Source organism: Gymnoscopelus microlampas (genome assembly GCF_963454915.1).
Source record: "Gymnoscopelus microlampas genome assembly, chromosome: 16".
Lineage (NCBI taxonomy): Eukaryota > Metazoa > Chordata > Actinopteri > Myctophiformes > Myctophidae > Gymnoscopelus > Gymnoscopelus microlampas.
In genome coordinates this window covers 11773268-11791619 of record NC_139953.1, presented here as the reverse complement: position 1 = coordinate 11791619, position 18352 = coordinate 11773268, and the positions used below count along the sequence as shown (strand labels likewise).

The window sequence follows — 18352 nt, the reverse complement described above, 5'->3', positions numbered from 1 at the left end:
CATGAATGCAGTGTCTGATTGCCGTGAAAGACCTAAGAATAAATGGCACCCTTTTCGCATTGGCTTATTATAGCGCCACCAGGAGGCCACAATAACGTACCTGACCTGGCGGAGACCTGTGCTCCGAGGAGCACTTTTTCTAGTTTAATTCTTATTCTTGCCTGATTTTACTGATTTATTATCAAAAAATTAATTATTTTAACATTTATTTGTATTATTCTAAATTACTTAGGGGGGTCCAATCTGAAGCTATGGGGGGGACGAAACACCCCCGTCCCCCCCGGGATTTGCGTGCCTGGATATGGCATAAGTGTTGTCCTTGTTTGAATCACTTAAGCCATATTAAATACTTCCCATCTACAAATTCACAATGCGCTGTGAGCTTGTAGATCTGCTATCTTTGCTATTAAAAATATATATATTGTCACAATACGATACTATCATCACAATATTGAGGTATTTGGTCAAGAATATTGTGAATTGTGTCAATATTACCCAGCCCTATACCATATAATGTCTGAAACAAGACAGTTGTGGCTGATTCTTGCCTTATGCATCTGTGCTTAGGACCAGGTGTCTGGAACCACCACCAACATGGTTCTGAAGAACCTCGAATCCGACACGGAATACACTGTCTCTGTGGTAGCCGTTTACCATGAAATGGAGGGTTTAACTCAGTCCAAGAACGGCAAGACAAGTGAGTACAATAGTAAAGTTTGTGTGTGTGTGTGGATTCAAAAGAAAAGAAAACCTGACAGCAAAATGGCAATTATTCGAGGTTTAAGTGTTGCATTATAATCACCATTATCGTAGATCCTATTGGTGGTGTGAAGAACCTGAAGGTGAAGGACCCAACCATCTCCACTCTGACAGTGAGCTGGGAGCCCGCGGTGGGCAACGTGCGCGAGTACAAGGTCTTCTACGCTGCCAAGCCTGATGGCCCTGAACAGATGGTACGACTTGCACAAGTCACTAATAATTGTATTTCTTAATGCCTTAATAACGTATACCAGACAGCTTGTAGATCTGCTATTTTCGACGAATGTTCTCCAATTATGACATGTCAAGAATAGGGTGAATGGGGCTCATGTGGTTAACTGTGTAACTGTACAAGAAGAAAAGCACAGTCACTGCTCACCATAATCACACCACTACAAAGCAAACCGTAATTTTCCCCGGCTGGTGCCAAAATGATATCTAATACTGTACCTGTTATAAATATCTCGATAATATATTCACATGGCCCGAGAGGCAAAGTTTTAGTGCATACTAAAACACAAGCGTCGCTGAGTCATTGAGTTTACTGGGTCTTTACTGCCTCATGCTCGCCCAAAGCGGATCATGCCACCACGCTGCTGCTGACTGTGTGTCCCTTAAACATTTCCGCTGAGGTGACCCAGTAGGGTCTGACAAGCGAGTTCCTGGGTTTGATGCGGCCTGTCGGACCATTTGCTGCATATCACTCCCCTACGCTCTCTCTCTCCCCACTATATATCTAGTCTCTCAAGCCAGACAATTCTTTCACAATCTTGAAATGCTACAGAGAGTTTGTAATCATGCCCCCTAAAATTTGAAGCTCTGTCATCTCTTTGTCATTTATGTTCACGAAAAATATTTCTTTAAATTGTATACAAGCTACACCAGTGATTCTCAGTGGATTCCAGGGACTCTCTGGGTTCATTTAGGGGGTCTAAATTGACCCCCTACAAGTCTGTAACTCTTGACACTATACAAATGGAACCAAAACGGGTCCATTTGTATACTGTCAGAGTAATGGGAGACCTTGAAATGTTCAAGTTAATGACTGTTAGGCGGAAGCATTAGAACATTGTGTGAGCCAACAATGTGTCCCGAGAGGCTACTATCTATCTATTAAAAAAAGTCCCTAGATAAAATAAAAATAAACCTTTCTGCTGAACAGGACCAAGTGTCCGGAGGCACCACCACCACCATCCTGAAGAACCTGAATGCCAACACTGTCTACAATGTGTCTGTTGTGCCAATCTACCCAGATGTGGAGGGCATTCGCCAGTCAGAGAAGGGCAAGACAAGTGAGTGACTCACCACCTGGGGGCTCATATGCTGGGCATCCAGCAACCACAACTAAGGAGTGCAAAATGTCACAAAGGTCACTGCTGTTGTAAATGTTTGACTCGGGCCTGTACTGTTGTAACCCAGTATTATAACACAGGACCATGACCCATTTTCGGTCACAGAACCTTTTTATAGGTTGTGAGACAGTGTATATCACTTTTTTTTTACCTTGACAAAAAAAATCGAAATGTTTTCAAAGATTTTAAGATTTAAAAAAAAGAAATGTAGTTATGTGAAAAAAAATTCAGTGATTAAGAAATAACAAATAATTACGTCACGTTTTAAGCTTGTAGATCGGCTATTTTGCACTACTTTTTGAAACAGGGCTTAAGTGATTCATACTGCAATTTGTGAAATTCTTAGTTCCGCGGAGACACCAAAGTTTTGGGTCTCGAGCTAAAAAGTTTGGGAACCCCTCTTGATGATGATGTTTTCCTGCCCCGTTTCAGAGCCCCTGGGTGCAGTGAAGAACATGCGGGTGACCGACCCCACCGTCAACTCTCTGAGGGTCCGCTGGGACGCTGCAGAGGGAGATGTGAGGCAGTACAACGTCATCTACGCCCCCCTAGCTGGAGGACCCGAAGTCATGGTATTTACCAACGATGTCCACTGTGTCGATGTGTTTCTGAGAGAGCCTCTTGATTCATGACAATCCTTTATTACTGAAAGAAAAATCCTAAAAAGATGATCATTTTTGGCAAAATGTTGTATAGAGTGTTTGTTGCAACAGGGATCTCCCCGTCTCCCCAGCTCTTTACTAAACAGAAAAAAACATTTTCAATTGAACCCAATTAGGGGAGAGAACTCATACAAGATACAGGATAAATGAGTTAAGTTGGAAGTGATGAAACGAATAAATGAGCAGACTAAATTGGAACTGGAACACAAGCTGACAAATGTTTTTTCATATCACATCCCCCATCGACCCCCATTGAAATCCTGGCCTCTGTAGACAATGTGCTGTTGTGACAAAGATAAAAAGGTTTACGAAGCACACACATCCAAATGATAAAATACCAAGTGCAGGACAGAAGAACGTGAAAACAGAAAAGTTCAAATGACCACCAAAGGTGAGGTTTCGAACACCAAGTCTGAGTAAGAGCTTGGTACTCGAAACCTCACCTTTGGTGATAATTTAATATAATGTCCATGGGGCATGATACTGTACAGTGTGCAGACTATCTTTCTATTTTGTATAGACAATTTTACAACCAGGCCAAAATTTGAAACTGTAGCCACAGGCCAGACTGACAGGAATTAAAACTTCTGTGAGTGTCAAAGGTTTACAGTTCATTCATCCTGCCATTTTCTTTTCCTTAGACTCAGGTCTCTGGGATGTCCACTAACACGGTTCTGAGAGACCTAAAGCCAGACACCGAGTACAAGGTGACAGTGGTGCCTGTTTATCCCGATATGGAGGGCAAGCGCTCGTCTGAAAACGGAAAAACAAGTAAGTGTGAACAGAATAGCTGTATCGTGATTTGTTTTCGCTGACTTGTGGATACATTTGCACACATTCAGAGTTAAAGTAAGACTCATGATTTTACTGTGTATTTACAAACTCTTCGACCTGGGGTCATAACTCAGAATGCTGAAACTGACATGTATCTAACGATTGTATGTCTTTGTCAGAGGCCTTGGGTGGAGTTAAGAATCTGCAGGTCACCGACCCCACAACCAGCTCCTTGAAGGTGCGCTGGGAGCCAGCGGAAGGAAACGTGCGTCAGTACCGTCTCTTCTACGTCCCCGCCTCGGGCGGAGCAGAGGACATGGTGAGACTTCAAACTGTCTTTGTTTTCTCTGTCTACTGTTACATCACCGTCTGACGAATAGCGAGAATAGCGATCTTCAAGCTCACAATGAGTCGTGATTTTTGATTTTTTTAAATGTTTGCCTATAATGACAAGTATCATATTAGGTCATTCATGGTGCAAGTACAGTATTATATAGCTACCATATAAGTGATACAGTATGGATGCCGTTTACCAAAATATTTCTTTGTTAACAGGAGCAAGTGTCTGGTGGCACCACCACTACCATCCTGAGGAACCTGCTGTCAGACACTCCGTACACTGTAACCGTTGTCCCCGTCTACCCAGAGGGAGAGGGCATGCGTCAGTCAGAGAATGGGAAGACACGTAAGTGATGAGCTCTGTCTTTCCTGTCTGTCCCTGTGCATCAGTGTGCACTGTGTTGCTATGTGAGGTACACTGTATGTGAGGTCTTCTGTCTGTGGCTCATGTCTGCCAATAGTTACTGTAAAAGTGTCAATATAAAAAAAAAAAATATGATTTTGATACTTTGCTGGACTGAAGCAACTGACATGAGCTTGCCATTCTCTCATGCCTTTATAGTAAATGTGCTATTTTCAGATGGTTCCATTCTGTAACTCCTGCGGTATGGAGGCAGCGTACAAGGCTCTTTCTGTCCTGCCAAACGCATTACTGGTGCAGTCATGGATGGCATAGTATTTTGTTTTCTGTAGCTTTTAGTGGTATACCTTTTGTAGATATCAGACATAAATCCTCCTTGGGACCTTCAATATGTTTAATCCACTTATTCCAGACCAGTTGCTTGACATAAAAGTTATAGGTGTGTTGCACCCTTTGATGAGCAATTATCATCCCATAAAGACCGTTGAGGTCTACAGCGTAAATGTTGTTATAAACTCATCACTAGAGCACTGACCCAGCAGCCAGATATGATCTTTTCCTTTCTTCATTCCCGCTCTCCCTTATAGGGACACACAATTGCGTAAATGGAAATGGTGTGTATTTTATGTTGATGGAACCAAAGTGGAACTTGTATCTCACCAGATGAATTTAATTCCAAATCAAAATACTCACCATATCCAAAAAGAAACTCTTCATAAACACCTAAAATTCAATGATAAACCCTAAGTTATATTTCTTCCCCAGAATGGACATGTGGTATTTTGGGAGTGAACTCTTCCATTGTTGTTTGCCATGTCTTTTAGGCTTCACATATTATTTTGTGAATTAGATGTGTTCCTGCCCAAATGGCTTGCCATGCCCAGTCAGCAGAACTTGATTCCAAAGCAGTAATTAGAGCTGTGGTTCCGAGCTCATGGTGCTTAATGATGCCACAAAAGGCTCCACAACTCCAGTGGAGCAAATATCGAAAGCTGCTAAAGCGATTTTTTTTATATTTTTTTACCATAAAGGCTCAGCTGATTTACTGCAGGTCGTATCTGGATGAGATGTTCTTTGATAGCAACCCAAATATGAGGAATGTTATGTTTGTCCCTGACTGATCTACCAAAAGATTGGTTGATTGGTTGCCTGAACGGATTTTAAAGCATTCCCAAGTCAAGGCCACAAAATCACGAGTTCCACTAGCAGATTAGTCTGGCCCCGCTCGTTTGTGATTGGATTTCGCTTCCCCGAAGTTGTGGGGCACCAATCAGGGTCCAGTATGCAAATATGTGCCGGGTTTATCACCAGAGGCATTTTTTATCCGCCCCTTGGAAATGCAGGTTCCACACTGAGATTCCAGACGAATATCTACGCAGTGATATTAGTCTGTCCATGCCAGGCTAGAGTTCCACCAACCTGTTCTGTTATAGTCAAAGACATACTCACTCCATCTCTGTCCAACATATTTACAGTAGTGCAATTAAAGTTCTTTGAATTAGCAGTAAGATAAGATAAGATAAGATAAGATAAGAGCTTTATTGTCATTGCATACACAACGAAACATAGTTTGGTACCTCTGCAGACAACAACAGTATTAAAAGAAGATCACTGAACATTCAAGGAACAATAAAAAACCGTGGTCAAAGTCAGGTCAGTCAGTCCCACAGTCATTTTAAGTGACTCCAGTCATCCAAGAAGCTTATCACATCCACACTACCATACAAAGGAAGTATACAAAGGCAGCATTGCCCTAAGTATTTGTCTTTTCTGTCTTTGTGAAGCTTACTCATGAAAGTTCTGGTAGTTTCTTGCTCTCTCACAGGCTGAACGCCAATCACAGCCTCACTAAACGCATGCATTAGTCAATGAGGAGGTGACTGGCTTCTTTGTTTTCGCCGCGGTGCGTTTGGGGATCAAACATGTAGGGATGATTATTATTACTGATTATTACCTGAATGAGATTGTGGGGTGTGCTACATTAGCATATGCATAGATCCTGGTATACCAAATGAGGGCAAAGATAGATCCTGTAGGGATGTTTTGGAGGGAGAAAAATACTTGACATGTACATTTAGTCTTCAGTGTCAAACGTAATGACAGGGGTCATTTTTGTTATTAATTGAAAAATGACATTATTAAATGCCTCTAAATCCCAGCCTCTAGATCACCAGTACTTCTTCTGTAACAGGAGATCAACTTTGCAGTATGTCATCCTTTCTTTCAGTACTCAGGTAGTTAGAGCAGCATACCAATAGACACAAGGGACAGACTCCACCTCCCTGTTAGTAAAGTGATTATACTTTTAGGGTTTTTTCTCTCATGAAGGAGGCAGCTAGGTCTGCTACTACCTACAACATCTCTTTTATTGGGCTGAGACGCTGAACACCAGGGAAATATGCACATCTGTTTCGGTTTAAAAGGGAAGTTAAGAGGCTTTTGCATAAAGCCAAAACTGTGCTACTTCTCTCTACGTGTTCTCCACATAGATGCTATAAAATGACTTTCCTGCAGGAGACTTTTGCTGCTGTCAGCGTTTGAGCTTCTCCCCCAGTTTAATCATGGATAACCACTTAAGCCCCATGTAATTCGTTGCATGACAAATAGCGAAAATAGCCGCTCTTCTACAAGCTCACAACATGTCACATTGTGACACGTTCGTGGCATTGTGAGCTTGTTGATCTGCTATTTTTGAAAATGTTTTCCACATTTTTGCCTGCATGTCCAAAGTATTAGCCACTTCAGGTTAAGGTTTTCAAACCTATATAATTGATTATCAAATATTTCAAAATAAGTGAAAAAGCTGCCAGTGTGAGCAAAAGTAAACCAGCTGGCTTTTAGAACGTTCAAACTTTTCTATACAGTTCCTCTTGGAGCAGCGGTAGCTCACAGTAAATCAAAGTGGGACTCCTTTGCTGGCTGTATCTGTTGGACAGTTGCTCACGTTTCGTCATTTGCTTGTGAAATGTGGCTCCTTTTTTACTTTAGCCGTGCACATGAACCTGTGACTTTATATAGGCAACTGTACCTGCTGCTATTTCATCTGCTGGATATGTGTTCTACAGCATTTCTGCCTTCCGTAGCGCTATTTATCTTTATTTGTTTTTTTTTTTATCATGCTTACAGCATGTAGATTGGACATTGTATATTTGAATTGACCATGCTTTCCTGTTATTTGACTTGTTCTGTGTTCCTTTCTTCTCAATTTTCTCTTTCCCTATTCTAACACTTCCTGTAACTGCAAATGTTGAGAGCTTTTACACCTGCAATCATGTGATGTGTGACGATCAAGTTGATTCATGATTATTCCTGGCGGGCACTTTCTCCCCTCTGACTTTGACTTTAACCTTTTCAGTGCCACGCACACCGCCCAAGAACATCCAGGTGTACAACCCCACCACCAACAGCCTGAACGTCCGCTGGGAGCCCGCCACAGGCCAGGTGCAGCAGTACCGCGTCTCCTACCAGCCAGCGACGGGAGTCAAGCCTACCGAGTCTGTGAGTCACTCAGTTGCCCTCCTGTCTTCCCCTCTCTCTCTCTCTCTCTCTCTCTCTCTCACAGTTAAAACACACAGGTTGTTATTAGAGATAGAATGTGCCCTCGGGATGTGGGGGAGTCCCTCCCTGGATGCTCGCACTCTCCCTAACCCTCAGATGGAGATAAGCAGGAGGTTTTTTGGACTGTACACAGAATGATATTGGCACCGTCCTACAGCATAGCACTGAGCTGAAACTTTGGTGAAACTGTTGTCTAAATTTTCAACCACCTTCAACCTGGTGTCCGTATTTTGGGCATGTTATTATAGGCTAAAACACTTCAACATTTTCAAAATGAATTTGTCCAAAAATGTCTAAATGTAAAAAAATTGCAGATCTACAAGATTACGACATGCTGTGATGCAAAACATTGTGAGCCTGTAGATCTGCTGTTTTCCCTATTCGTGTCGACGAAGGAAAGAATCCCTATTCTCTCGTTTTTTACTCACGAAGGACTGGAAATGGCGTGAGACCACTGAAGGGAAAGTCAAAGTGTATTGGGGCATTCTCATTGCTGGCGTGCAAAGTTTGAGTGTGCAGAGTGTTAGGAACACTTCACTAGCACCGAGTTGCACAATCTTTGGTACAAGTCCATGCCTCGCTTTCCTCGTGGCTTCAGAACACTGCTTGAACCTGTCCTGCAGGTTTGTTTGTACAAAAACAAACATGGATTTAATCTGTGGAATCAGTGAGAGATTACAGACGGGTTCACCTGGTCAGTCCAAGCATATATTATGCATGAATAGTCTAAATATAAATGCACAGCGTTCTCCCGGGCCTCACAGATGTTAGCACGGCGGTAATCACGTTGATGTGCTTAACGATGGAAATCCTGACTTGTCAGCGTTTTGTGTCTCTGGGATCAGCATTGATTTCACGCATGGATGCACATCTCTGGATCTCAGGGGGGAAGCGAGCAGGGCGAATTTCCCCACCAATCATTGTGACTGGAGTTTGGAAAATGTGCTCACCACACACGCACACACATCTGTGACAGGCATCAGCGAAAAGTTCCTATGTTTTGAAGTTTTGAGGCCACGGGCCCCGTAATATGAAGCTAATGAGCCCGTTTTTGTGATTAGGCTCGTCTTTGATGCAGCTGTGTATCGCTAGGCACCGTAGAGTTCAGTATCCCCCCCCCCCCTAGTCACCGTTTCCTATATTTGTTTTCTCTCGCGATGGATGGATTTTATCTTCTCTACCTTTGTTGTCCCGTCATCCGTTTTTCATCAGAGGAATGTTGGCAGTTCCATTTCTCTCTAGATGTTTCTTTTTCCATCCCTGATACTAAAGCTGTGAGGGAGACAGAAAGCAAGAGAAGGTTTCCGGTGGGGTTTGATATCCGGCCATGATGGTACAGTCAGTGTGGCTGCACAGGGTGCCTTAAACCATACACTCTCACTTAGGGCTGCAACTATCGATTCTTTTCTCAGCAATTATTCAATCGATTTTTTTGGGCGGTGCAACCGCCCCTATATGTGAGGTTTGGACCCCCACCCATTGCACCCCCCCAACCCTGCGCTGTGATTGGCCACCATTGTACCCCCCTAACCCTGCACCGTGATTGGCCACCATTGTACACTGGTTGACTCTATTCAGGACTGTGATTGGCAAGTGAAACACATGACACATGTGCAGTCCTATAAATTGGCCTGTGCACTTAAAAAAAACACATTTATGTTTTTTTTTAAGTGAATCACCCACTGTGATGACTACTGTGACCACACCGCCCACTTCACACTGGGTGTGATTTTTTATTTATTATTGATTTAATAAATCAGTTAAAATAACCGTAACCGCACCCCTAATCTGCACTCCTATTCCTCACACCCCTTAATTTATACCCCATAGTATGACGATGTTGCTTGCCGAAAATAACAATCTTAATGCTAATGTGTTGCAGAAAAAAAAAGTAAGCAACACCGTCATGTGATGTATAAATGAAGCTTTGCTACAGTCTTCTGAGAGATGAAAGTAAAGCTGAGAGCAAAACACAGTACGGGAGACACAGGAGAGAAGGCAATGATGGGATTTAATCCCTAGGATTTTATCCCATTCTGTCCCTTTGTATACATACAGAAATCAGTCGGTCAAAGCCTGTTTACAAACCCACAGTACCCAGCACTACACAAGTCCAACAACCAACAAGTGCCTAAGAGAGAAGCCGACCACAGTTCAACAAGCAGATTCTTTTCCCATGACGTAAGGGCCCTGGTGTTATGGGCCACATTGTCTAAAAGCACAGGACAGAAGATGGACATGGTAATCCCGGTGATAAAAGACAAAAAACAAACTTGTTGTTTGTTAGAACGCGCGGTGAGCTACGTGCCGAGACATGCTCGATCAAACACCCCTCACATGGCGTCGATGACATCCCCACACAAACAGTGACGCGCGCGCACTCACCAGCCGCAGCGTAACACTAACTGTTTATCAGTCAGCCTCCCCTCGCTGAATGAATGATTTGTTTGGTGGTCTATGGCCAAACCTCGCGCGGCTTTGTTAGTATTCAGAGGCTAGTCTTTTGGCAACGACGAACCCGGGGAGATGACAGAGAGCACGGCGGGATTAGCAGTGAGGTCATTATGTACATTACCGCCGCAGGTTTCATCTGTACCGTAATGCACGAAGGGTTCCGTATTCATCGGTAAATAGGTCAACTTTAAAAAGCACTACAGGTGGTGATTTCACAGCATTATTGTGAGCAAATACTGTAACAAAAGTGTTCGCTGTAAGAACTTCATGAAAATATTACTGATAAAATAAAGACATGTACACTGTACGCGTCGACGTTTGAGCTCACTCTGTCCATGTGTCCTGTTAGGTTCTGGTTCCTGGAAGTATCAACAACGCCTTCCTGGACAACCTGATCCCAGACACACCCTACTCTGTTAAAGTAACTGCTCTGTATGCTGATGGAGAGGGAGAGCCTGCCGCTGATGACGGCAAAACACGTAAGAGATAGTGTGTGTGTGTGTGTGTGTGTGTGTGTGTGTGTGCGACTGTGCACGCACGTGCGTGCATGTGAATATCTGTTTATACGTTTGTGTGCACGTGTCTGATTAGTGTGCTATCTAAACCAGAGTTACCTCACTGAGTCAGAGAGCAATTTGACTCTTTGACAATGTGTACAGTCATACGACCCGGGTCTACACACAGTATACAGTACTGTATGTTGAGTCATTACAACTATAAGCACATTCTGTAAGCTGCAAGAGATGTCCATGTTTCTGTCCAGCAAGTCCTTTGACATCATGTTGCGTCATGCCACTATCAGAAAACAATCTCACTGTGGGTTGTGTTCAGTGGTGGAAAGTAACTAAGTACATTTACTCAAGTACTGTACTTAAGTACAATTTTGAGGTATTTGTACTTTACCTGAGTATTTCCAATTTCCAATACTTTTACTTCTACTCCACTACATCTCAGAGGCAAATATTGTACTTTTACTCCACTACAATTATTTGAAAACTTTAGTAACTAGTTACTTTTCAGATACAAACTATGATATAATGAAACATACATTAACCACTTTAGCCCTATTTCATACCTAGGCTATTTGAAAATAGCAGATCTACAAGCTCACAACGCGTCGCATCGCGACGCGTTGTGAGCTTGTAGATCGGCTATTTTCAAATATTTAGTACTTTTACTTTTGGTACTTTAAGTACATTTTGATGCCAACACTTTTGTACTTTCACTCAAGTACATTTTTAATTTTGGATTTTTACTTGTAACAGAGTATTTTTATATTGCGGTATTGGTACTTTTACTTAAGTAAAGAATTTGAGTACTTTTTCCACCACTGGTCGTGTTAGATCTCACTTGTTTACAGTGCAGTTTTGCTTGTTAAGAATCGCCTTGGAATCAGAGACAGTGCGGCATCTATAAACAAGGCAGATTACTCAACTTGTTCCAACATATTGATTCAAGAGATGTCTTGATCCACATGAAAATTCATGGGAAACTGGACATTTTATGCAAAAATGTTTACAAAAGCATGCATATCTATACGATAAAATCCCAGGTGCTGGACAGAAGAACAGGTGAAAACAAAAAAATAGAGACTGCACTCTGGATCACACTGCTCCCAAGGATATTTACTCCATAGCCACCAAGATGACATTTCGAGCGTCTAGGAGCGTCTGAGGAAGAGTTAGACGCTCAAAACATTATCTTGGTGGTAATAGAATAAATATACAATAGAATAAATCCATTCTGTTTTTCTGTTTAAACTGGAAATATTACCTACACAACTAGCAAACGTTTTCAATCAAGATACAAGTTTAATACTACTACGAGATAAATGTCTTACTAAATACTAACTAAATACTACTTGATACTAAATGACTTCTTAAGATGAAAAGATTTTGCAGTTTGCATGGACACATCACATGCGTCACATGTATCAGTAATCATGTATCAGTTACAAGCCTTCATGAGAGATGTCCTTGTTCCAGTGCCCCGCGCTGGCCCTAGGAACCTGCGTGTGTTCGATGCCACTACCAGCACCCTGACCATTGGCTGGGACCACGCTGAGGGTCCTGTCACGCAGTACAGGATCGCCTACGCCCCCATGACTGGAGACCCCATCACTGAATATGTGAGTGCACAAATCGTGACAACTGTTCCTCCCACCATTTCAAAACAGTGACACCACCGTGCTCTCAGAAAAAGATTGATTGCACTAAAGGTCAGAACACCTAAAAACATCCAATGATTATTGTTGACAAAATAAGAGAACAGACTACTAGTCCAGTTATTCTTCGACCATTTGCCATCCATCATTTGAAAAAGCAACATGCACTCTTACTAGAATGATGATTGATGGCACTGCATTAAAACTAATTATAGGACTTGTAAGGGACAGTAGATCATTGAAGTCTGTTGGAAAAACCGAGGGATGGGATTATCTTTTTTTTTCAAGTATGTGAAGAATTCACCTGAGGGTGCACTCATGACATATACTGTGACACTAACATACAGCTAATAAACCCCTTTCCTTAAAACATACGAAGAATTTAGTTCCAAAATGAGATGTCCATCATAACTCTATCTCTAACCAATAATGATACACTTTGAAGGATATAGATGACAAAGTAATGAACCTTCAAGGAACCCTTCTTCAGGATTGTAGAGAGACTGTAGATAATGAGGCTCTCAAAGGGGGATGAAACCTGGCCTATGCTGATCTTGTAGTTTCAGGTTAAAACGTGGCAGGTTGTATAATGTTGACCTTATCCACAAGTTTCCTAGGGGGTGGTGGACATCAACCCCTAGGAAACGTGTGGATAGTACACCATGATCTTATCAAATTAATACTGTGTGAGATTTAGGTTGATTATTGCCTGTGCTTGCACATTGGTACACCCATGGCTCTGGTCACACCTAAATCAAACACACCCTTTATTAAGCTGTAGCTGCAGCTGCGTTACTTACTGGCCTGCCATGTTTTTACCTTGCATCTGTTGATAACCTGGAAATATAACTGGAAAACTAACTACAAAATCAGCCTCAGGTTCCTTGCCCCTTTAAAGCATTGCTTTCTCCCGACCAGATGTACGGTATTTTGGACATCTTCAATTGAAATTGCTAAACATTTCACAAAACGTAACAATTTGATTGACCAACAAATGTCACAATTATAACATCCGGATTTGATTGGCCAACATTTGTGTGACGTACTGTACAGCAGTGCTCTGACCAGCTGTACTACATTTTAGTACTGTAAATGGCCTTCAGGCACTCTCTTCCATCCATCGTGTTGCAAATAAAGCATGTAGCAAAATTCTAATTTTCAGCTTTCTCTTGACTCATTTAGATTAATGGCCAATTGCCATGCCTCGTTAAAGGCAAAGACCGATCAAAACTCTCATTGGGGACTGTTTGAATGTTATTAATGTGCTTAGATAACGAGTTGGACCAACAGCGAGAGGCGCGACAGCCCAGCTGTGCTCCCTCTCTGCTCGTTAGCAAGACACCTGTTGTGTGTGTGTGTGTGTGTATGTGTGTGTGTGTGACAGATAATTGAAGCCAAGGGAAGGGCGATGAAAGGATTCTTCGTAATGGAGATTCACAGCATGTCTGCAAGAGATTTATATTAACAGTCTGGGAAACATATTATTTATTAGTACATAACTGTTATGCTTAGCAGCTGTGACTTACACTTTTTTTTTTTGTAGTTTGCAGAGGCATTAATTATAGATAGATTGATGTATTGATGGACGGCTACGTACGTACGTGTATTTTATTATTCCCAGGGAGACTTTGGGAGCATAGTATTCTGAATATCCCTTAAAGCCATCTACTTGTAGATGTAAACTTCATCTGTCTTTGTTTGTTCCCTCAGACTGTGGTTACAGGGAACAGAAACAATGCCATGCTGCTGAACCTGCTCCCAGACACTCCGTACAACATCACTGTGCAAGCCATCTACGCTGAAGGGCCAGGAGGAACACTCAATGGAAACGGCCGCACAGGTACACTTAAAAAATACAATACAAGGGTTATGTGGGGATTTGTTAATAACCTTGACGTCTAAGGTCCAACATTTAATGTTTTTTTTGGAAGTCAAGTGTAGGCCTATGATTTAGGCCAGAGTGCAGAGCCAAATGGCAGCACTTCTGGAACCGATTGGGATCAACCTGCCTTGCTCAAGGACTTTTCTGGGCACACAGTGGTTAGTCTAGGTGCTGTATACAAACTTGCTAAAACTACATAAGTTTTTATACGTAGTTGCGTTACAGTGATGTGCACCGAAAATAGCCAATCTACAAGCAAACACAACACACAACCAAGTATAATCTTGCATTACTGCAGGGTGGGTTAGAAACTAAGATATTGAGAGAAACTATTACTCCAACCAAATACAACACCAAGACCAGCAGTCCTGAAGAAGACAAGAATGTTTTCAGTGGAAAAGAAAAACCTCTCACAATAGATTTACAGTGTACTCCATCAGAGCCAACATATTTCAGTTCAAACAGCTTCTGGCGTCGAGAACTCACAGTAGACCAACTCAGAAGAGCTTTCAGTGGCTGGAGAGCATTAGCCTGAGATACACAAACAATGGAGAGTCTTTCTCTTCTGGCGCTGGGCTAGGGACTGTTGTGCCAGGCTCCATGGACGGGCAGAATGCCATAGCTGCTACCTACAGTACAGTACACTGCCCAGCTCCCTGGGCAACACCACGCAAAAGTAAATCCAATCTAAACACATGTATCCCTCATAGTGTCATTCATAAACAGCAGCAGTGGATGTTGATTGGCTGCCAGGGAGACGCTGCGTTATGAAAATATTCACAAGTAATTTCACTATGTATTGTATAGGGTTAAAGTCTTGTTTTAGATTATTTATTTATTTTTGAAAGAAAAAAAGATTGTATAAAAATAACTGTTGAAAGATGATCTCACTTGTTTCTAGCACAGCTTTAAGAATTGTCTTTAAAGAGTTTCAGTTGCGTTGGAACTAAGGGAATTATTTAGCAAAATGGGGGAATAAGATTTAAAGACTTTATTTGCAAACAGAATGACAGATATCTTTGCAGTCTGTCCAGTGGGGTTTGCCACTGGGTGCTAAGCTGTTAATGGATGGGGGTCACCCCTACTTTCCTGCTCATTGGTGAGGCTGATTGCCGTGACTGATTATGTGTTGACATGCATCTGGGTTGCCTCTCTACAGTGGGCCTGTTGGAACCCAGAAACCTGCGCGTCTCGGATGAATGGTATACCCGCTTCCGCGTGGCCTGGGACCCTGTGCCGGCACCCGTTCTTGGATACAAACTGGTCTATTCCCCAGAGGGTGAGCTGACTTCATATGAGTCTGAAAATAAACGTGACTATTCTCCCTGGATATTGTGGCAACAACCTGTTATACCTGTGTACAATTATAAGTAATCCAGATGTATACCTCTTTTCTTCTTTTGTGTGGTCCTTGCAGGCAAGGATGAACCCCGGGATGTGTTTGTGGGTGACGTGACCTCTTACACCATCCAGAACCTCAATCCTGGAACCACCTATGATGTGCAAGTGTTTGCGCAGTACACTGGAGGCACCAGCAAGGCACTCGTTGGGAAAGGAACAACACGTATGTACAGTACAGTACCTTCAACTGGCTTTCTTCTTCATCCCTGGGATTCATAGAACCAGGGTTACATTCTTTATAAACATTTTTAGCCCTATTTTATACTTGGTCGTACGCCGGTGTTGCACAGCAAAAATAGACAATCTACGAGCTCACAATGCATTGCATTGCGAGCTTGTCGATCTGCAATTTGGTGCCTTCCTCTACACTCTATCTACACTAAATCCTCAGCGTTCAGTTAACTCCAAGATGGTACAAATGTAACCAAATGGACCCTTAATGGAACATTTGGTTCCATTTGTACACTCTCGTTGTTGCGAATGGAATTAACACTGAGGATTTGACTGTACATGCTTACTCTACCATCTATAAATAACATGAAAAGAATATGGTTTGAATTTAATGTAGACAATTATTGGTCACAGTAATCTTGCCAGACATTATGTCATACACAGAAACAGTGCACAAATACAGTAACAAAACACAGGCATCAACATATTCTCTTTTGGGACGCTCTACTGCACTGGCTCTACTGCCCTGGTTCTCAAAGTGTGGTCCTTGAAGGTGTTCCAGGGGGTCCCCAGCAACATTTTATTATGTATTAATAATAGCATGAAAATAATGTTAACCACTTTAACCCAATTTTATACATTGGCAATCATATTGTCAAAATAGCAGATTTCAAGGCATGAAGCACCGGAGCATCACAGACAGTTGAATGTTTTATTTACAAGGTGATAGATACCAAAGACTACCGTTTTGATGAAAGGTGCATCTTCATCAGAGTCATGACTAAAAAGGCAGTTAGTTGTCTGTGACCTGCCGTTAAATACGTGGTGGAACTACCTTTCTTTTAGCAGATCTACAAGCATATATTATACTTATATTTCAAATCGTGAAAAATTGTGATTGATACATATGAAATTGGGGGTCCCTGACAGGAAACTGTTTGAGAACCAGTGCTATAAACTGATAGCATATGAAGTTGATAAATGAACTCTGTGGCGTTCTCTCTGCTTATTGGTTAAAATTGTTATCCCGGTGATGATTATCGAAATATAGAGCTTTAACATTTAACAAAAAACTAAAAATACAAGTATCCTGTTTCTTTCAACTGACTGATTTATCTACAGACATTATGTCATGGAATAGTCATGACTGATTGGAATTTAATAAGGCACAATGAATGTGTAGGAATCGTGTTAATTTACTTTCCTAAGCCTTCCAATTCTCTGTCTACAGTCTTCCTGAATGTGACCAACATTGAAACGGAGAAGGTTGGCGCTGATCGCTTCTGCATCAAATGGTCTCCACACAGAGCGGCTACTTCCTACCGCATCAGACTGGACCCTCTGAACCGTACGTTTTTATTTGTTGTTTCACTATCAAAATGTTTTATGAATTTAGATCAATATTTATTCTACCACCAAGTCAAATGCAAATGTCCTTGTGTGGGCATTGCACTTTCTTTTAACAGAGAAAATGTAGAGATAACACAACACGATAAGATGAGAGAGAACTCTCTGCTAAATGCAACAGATTACGGATGAGGATAATGAAAGTAAAGACCCTCATTTGTCTAAAGTGAAGATCACAGGTGCAAAATTAGCCCATAAAGTGCTCAGTATTGATTGAGATCTGAGAGAGAAGGCCTTGTTGTCCTGGGGGTGCTTATGATTATTACACAGATGTTTCATGACGTATTTTCTTTAAATAGTAAATAAAGTCCATAGGGCAGCACTAGTTGAAACTTTCAACGAGGATTTACTGCTGGTGTAACGCTCGGATTTCGAACTCGGGTCACCCGCGTGGAAAGCCAACATCTTAACCACTAAGCCAAAGGGATATCCCTATCGCTCGGGGGAGATATTAGACTTTCAGGCCATCAGGCTGAGGTAGTGAACCACTCTGTTACACTGGCCTCACCTGGCCACACCCCATTTTTAATTTTAAAAATAGTGCCAGTTTTTTTTTCCAGGTGTCTGATTAAACAGGTAGTTTTACGATTGTGGCCAGCAGTGCAGCCTATTGAAAGATTCAGTCTGTAGCTTCCAAGTGTATCATCATTAATCTCTTATGTACTGTACAGATAATTGCATATGAATGCAGAATCTGTAGGCAAGGGATGATATTGTTGTTGTCGGAAGTGTCCTGCAGTTTGTAGTTCATTTGTAGTCCGAGTAGTACTGATCAATCACTATTGAACAGGCTTTGGTGACGTGGGATTAGTGTCCAGGTACACAGTCAGTGTAGAGAGCAAAAGAGGCGGAACGCATTTCCTGAAATACAATCTCAACTTCAAATCTGAGGATTTAGCTTGTCATTCGTTTATTTGTCTTCATCTATCCATTCACCAGAGGCTAAATCATCGCCAGACGATAGCCGATGAGAGGTCGAGTAGCCCTAAACCATGTTCAGAAAATCCATATCACACCCTAACAGAGCCACTTAAACCCTGCTTTCAACAAGGTCAACACACCTCATTT

At 42.0% G+C, this 18352-nt stretch overlaps 1 protein-coding gene across 4 annotated transcripts in view; it reads left to right on the top strand.

Moving 5' to 3' along the window:
- Positions 1–18352, top strand: part of col12a1b (collagen, type XII, alpha 1b) — a 151299-nt gene that overhangs the window by 79491 nt on the left and 53456 nt on the right. For all 4 annotated transcript variants that reach the window (XM_084081778.1, XM_084081780.1, XM_084081777.1 and 1 more), the window contains 14 exons: positions 568–697; positions 814–953; positions 1922–2051; positions 2544–2683; positions 3415–3544; positions 3727–3866; positions 4103–4232; positions 7603–7745; positions 10609–10738; positions 12245–12387; positions 14134–14263; positions 15465–15584; positions 15723–15869; positions 17109–17225. In XM_084081778.1, the coding sequence (XP_083937904.1) occupies positions 568–697; positions 814–953; positions 1922–2051; positions 2544–2683; positions 3415–3544; positions 3727–3866; positions 4103–4232; positions 7603–7745; positions 10609–10738; positions 12245–12387; positions 14134–14263; positions 15465–15584; positions 15723–15869; positions 17109–17225 (1870 nt within the window). The remainder of the gene's footprint in view (positions 1–567; positions 698–813; positions 954–1921; positions 2052–2543; positions 2684–3414; positions 3545–3726; positions 3867–4102; positions 4233–7602; positions 7746–10608; positions 10739–12244; positions 12388–14133; positions 14264–15464; positions 15585–15722; positions 15870–17108; positions 17226–18352) is intronic.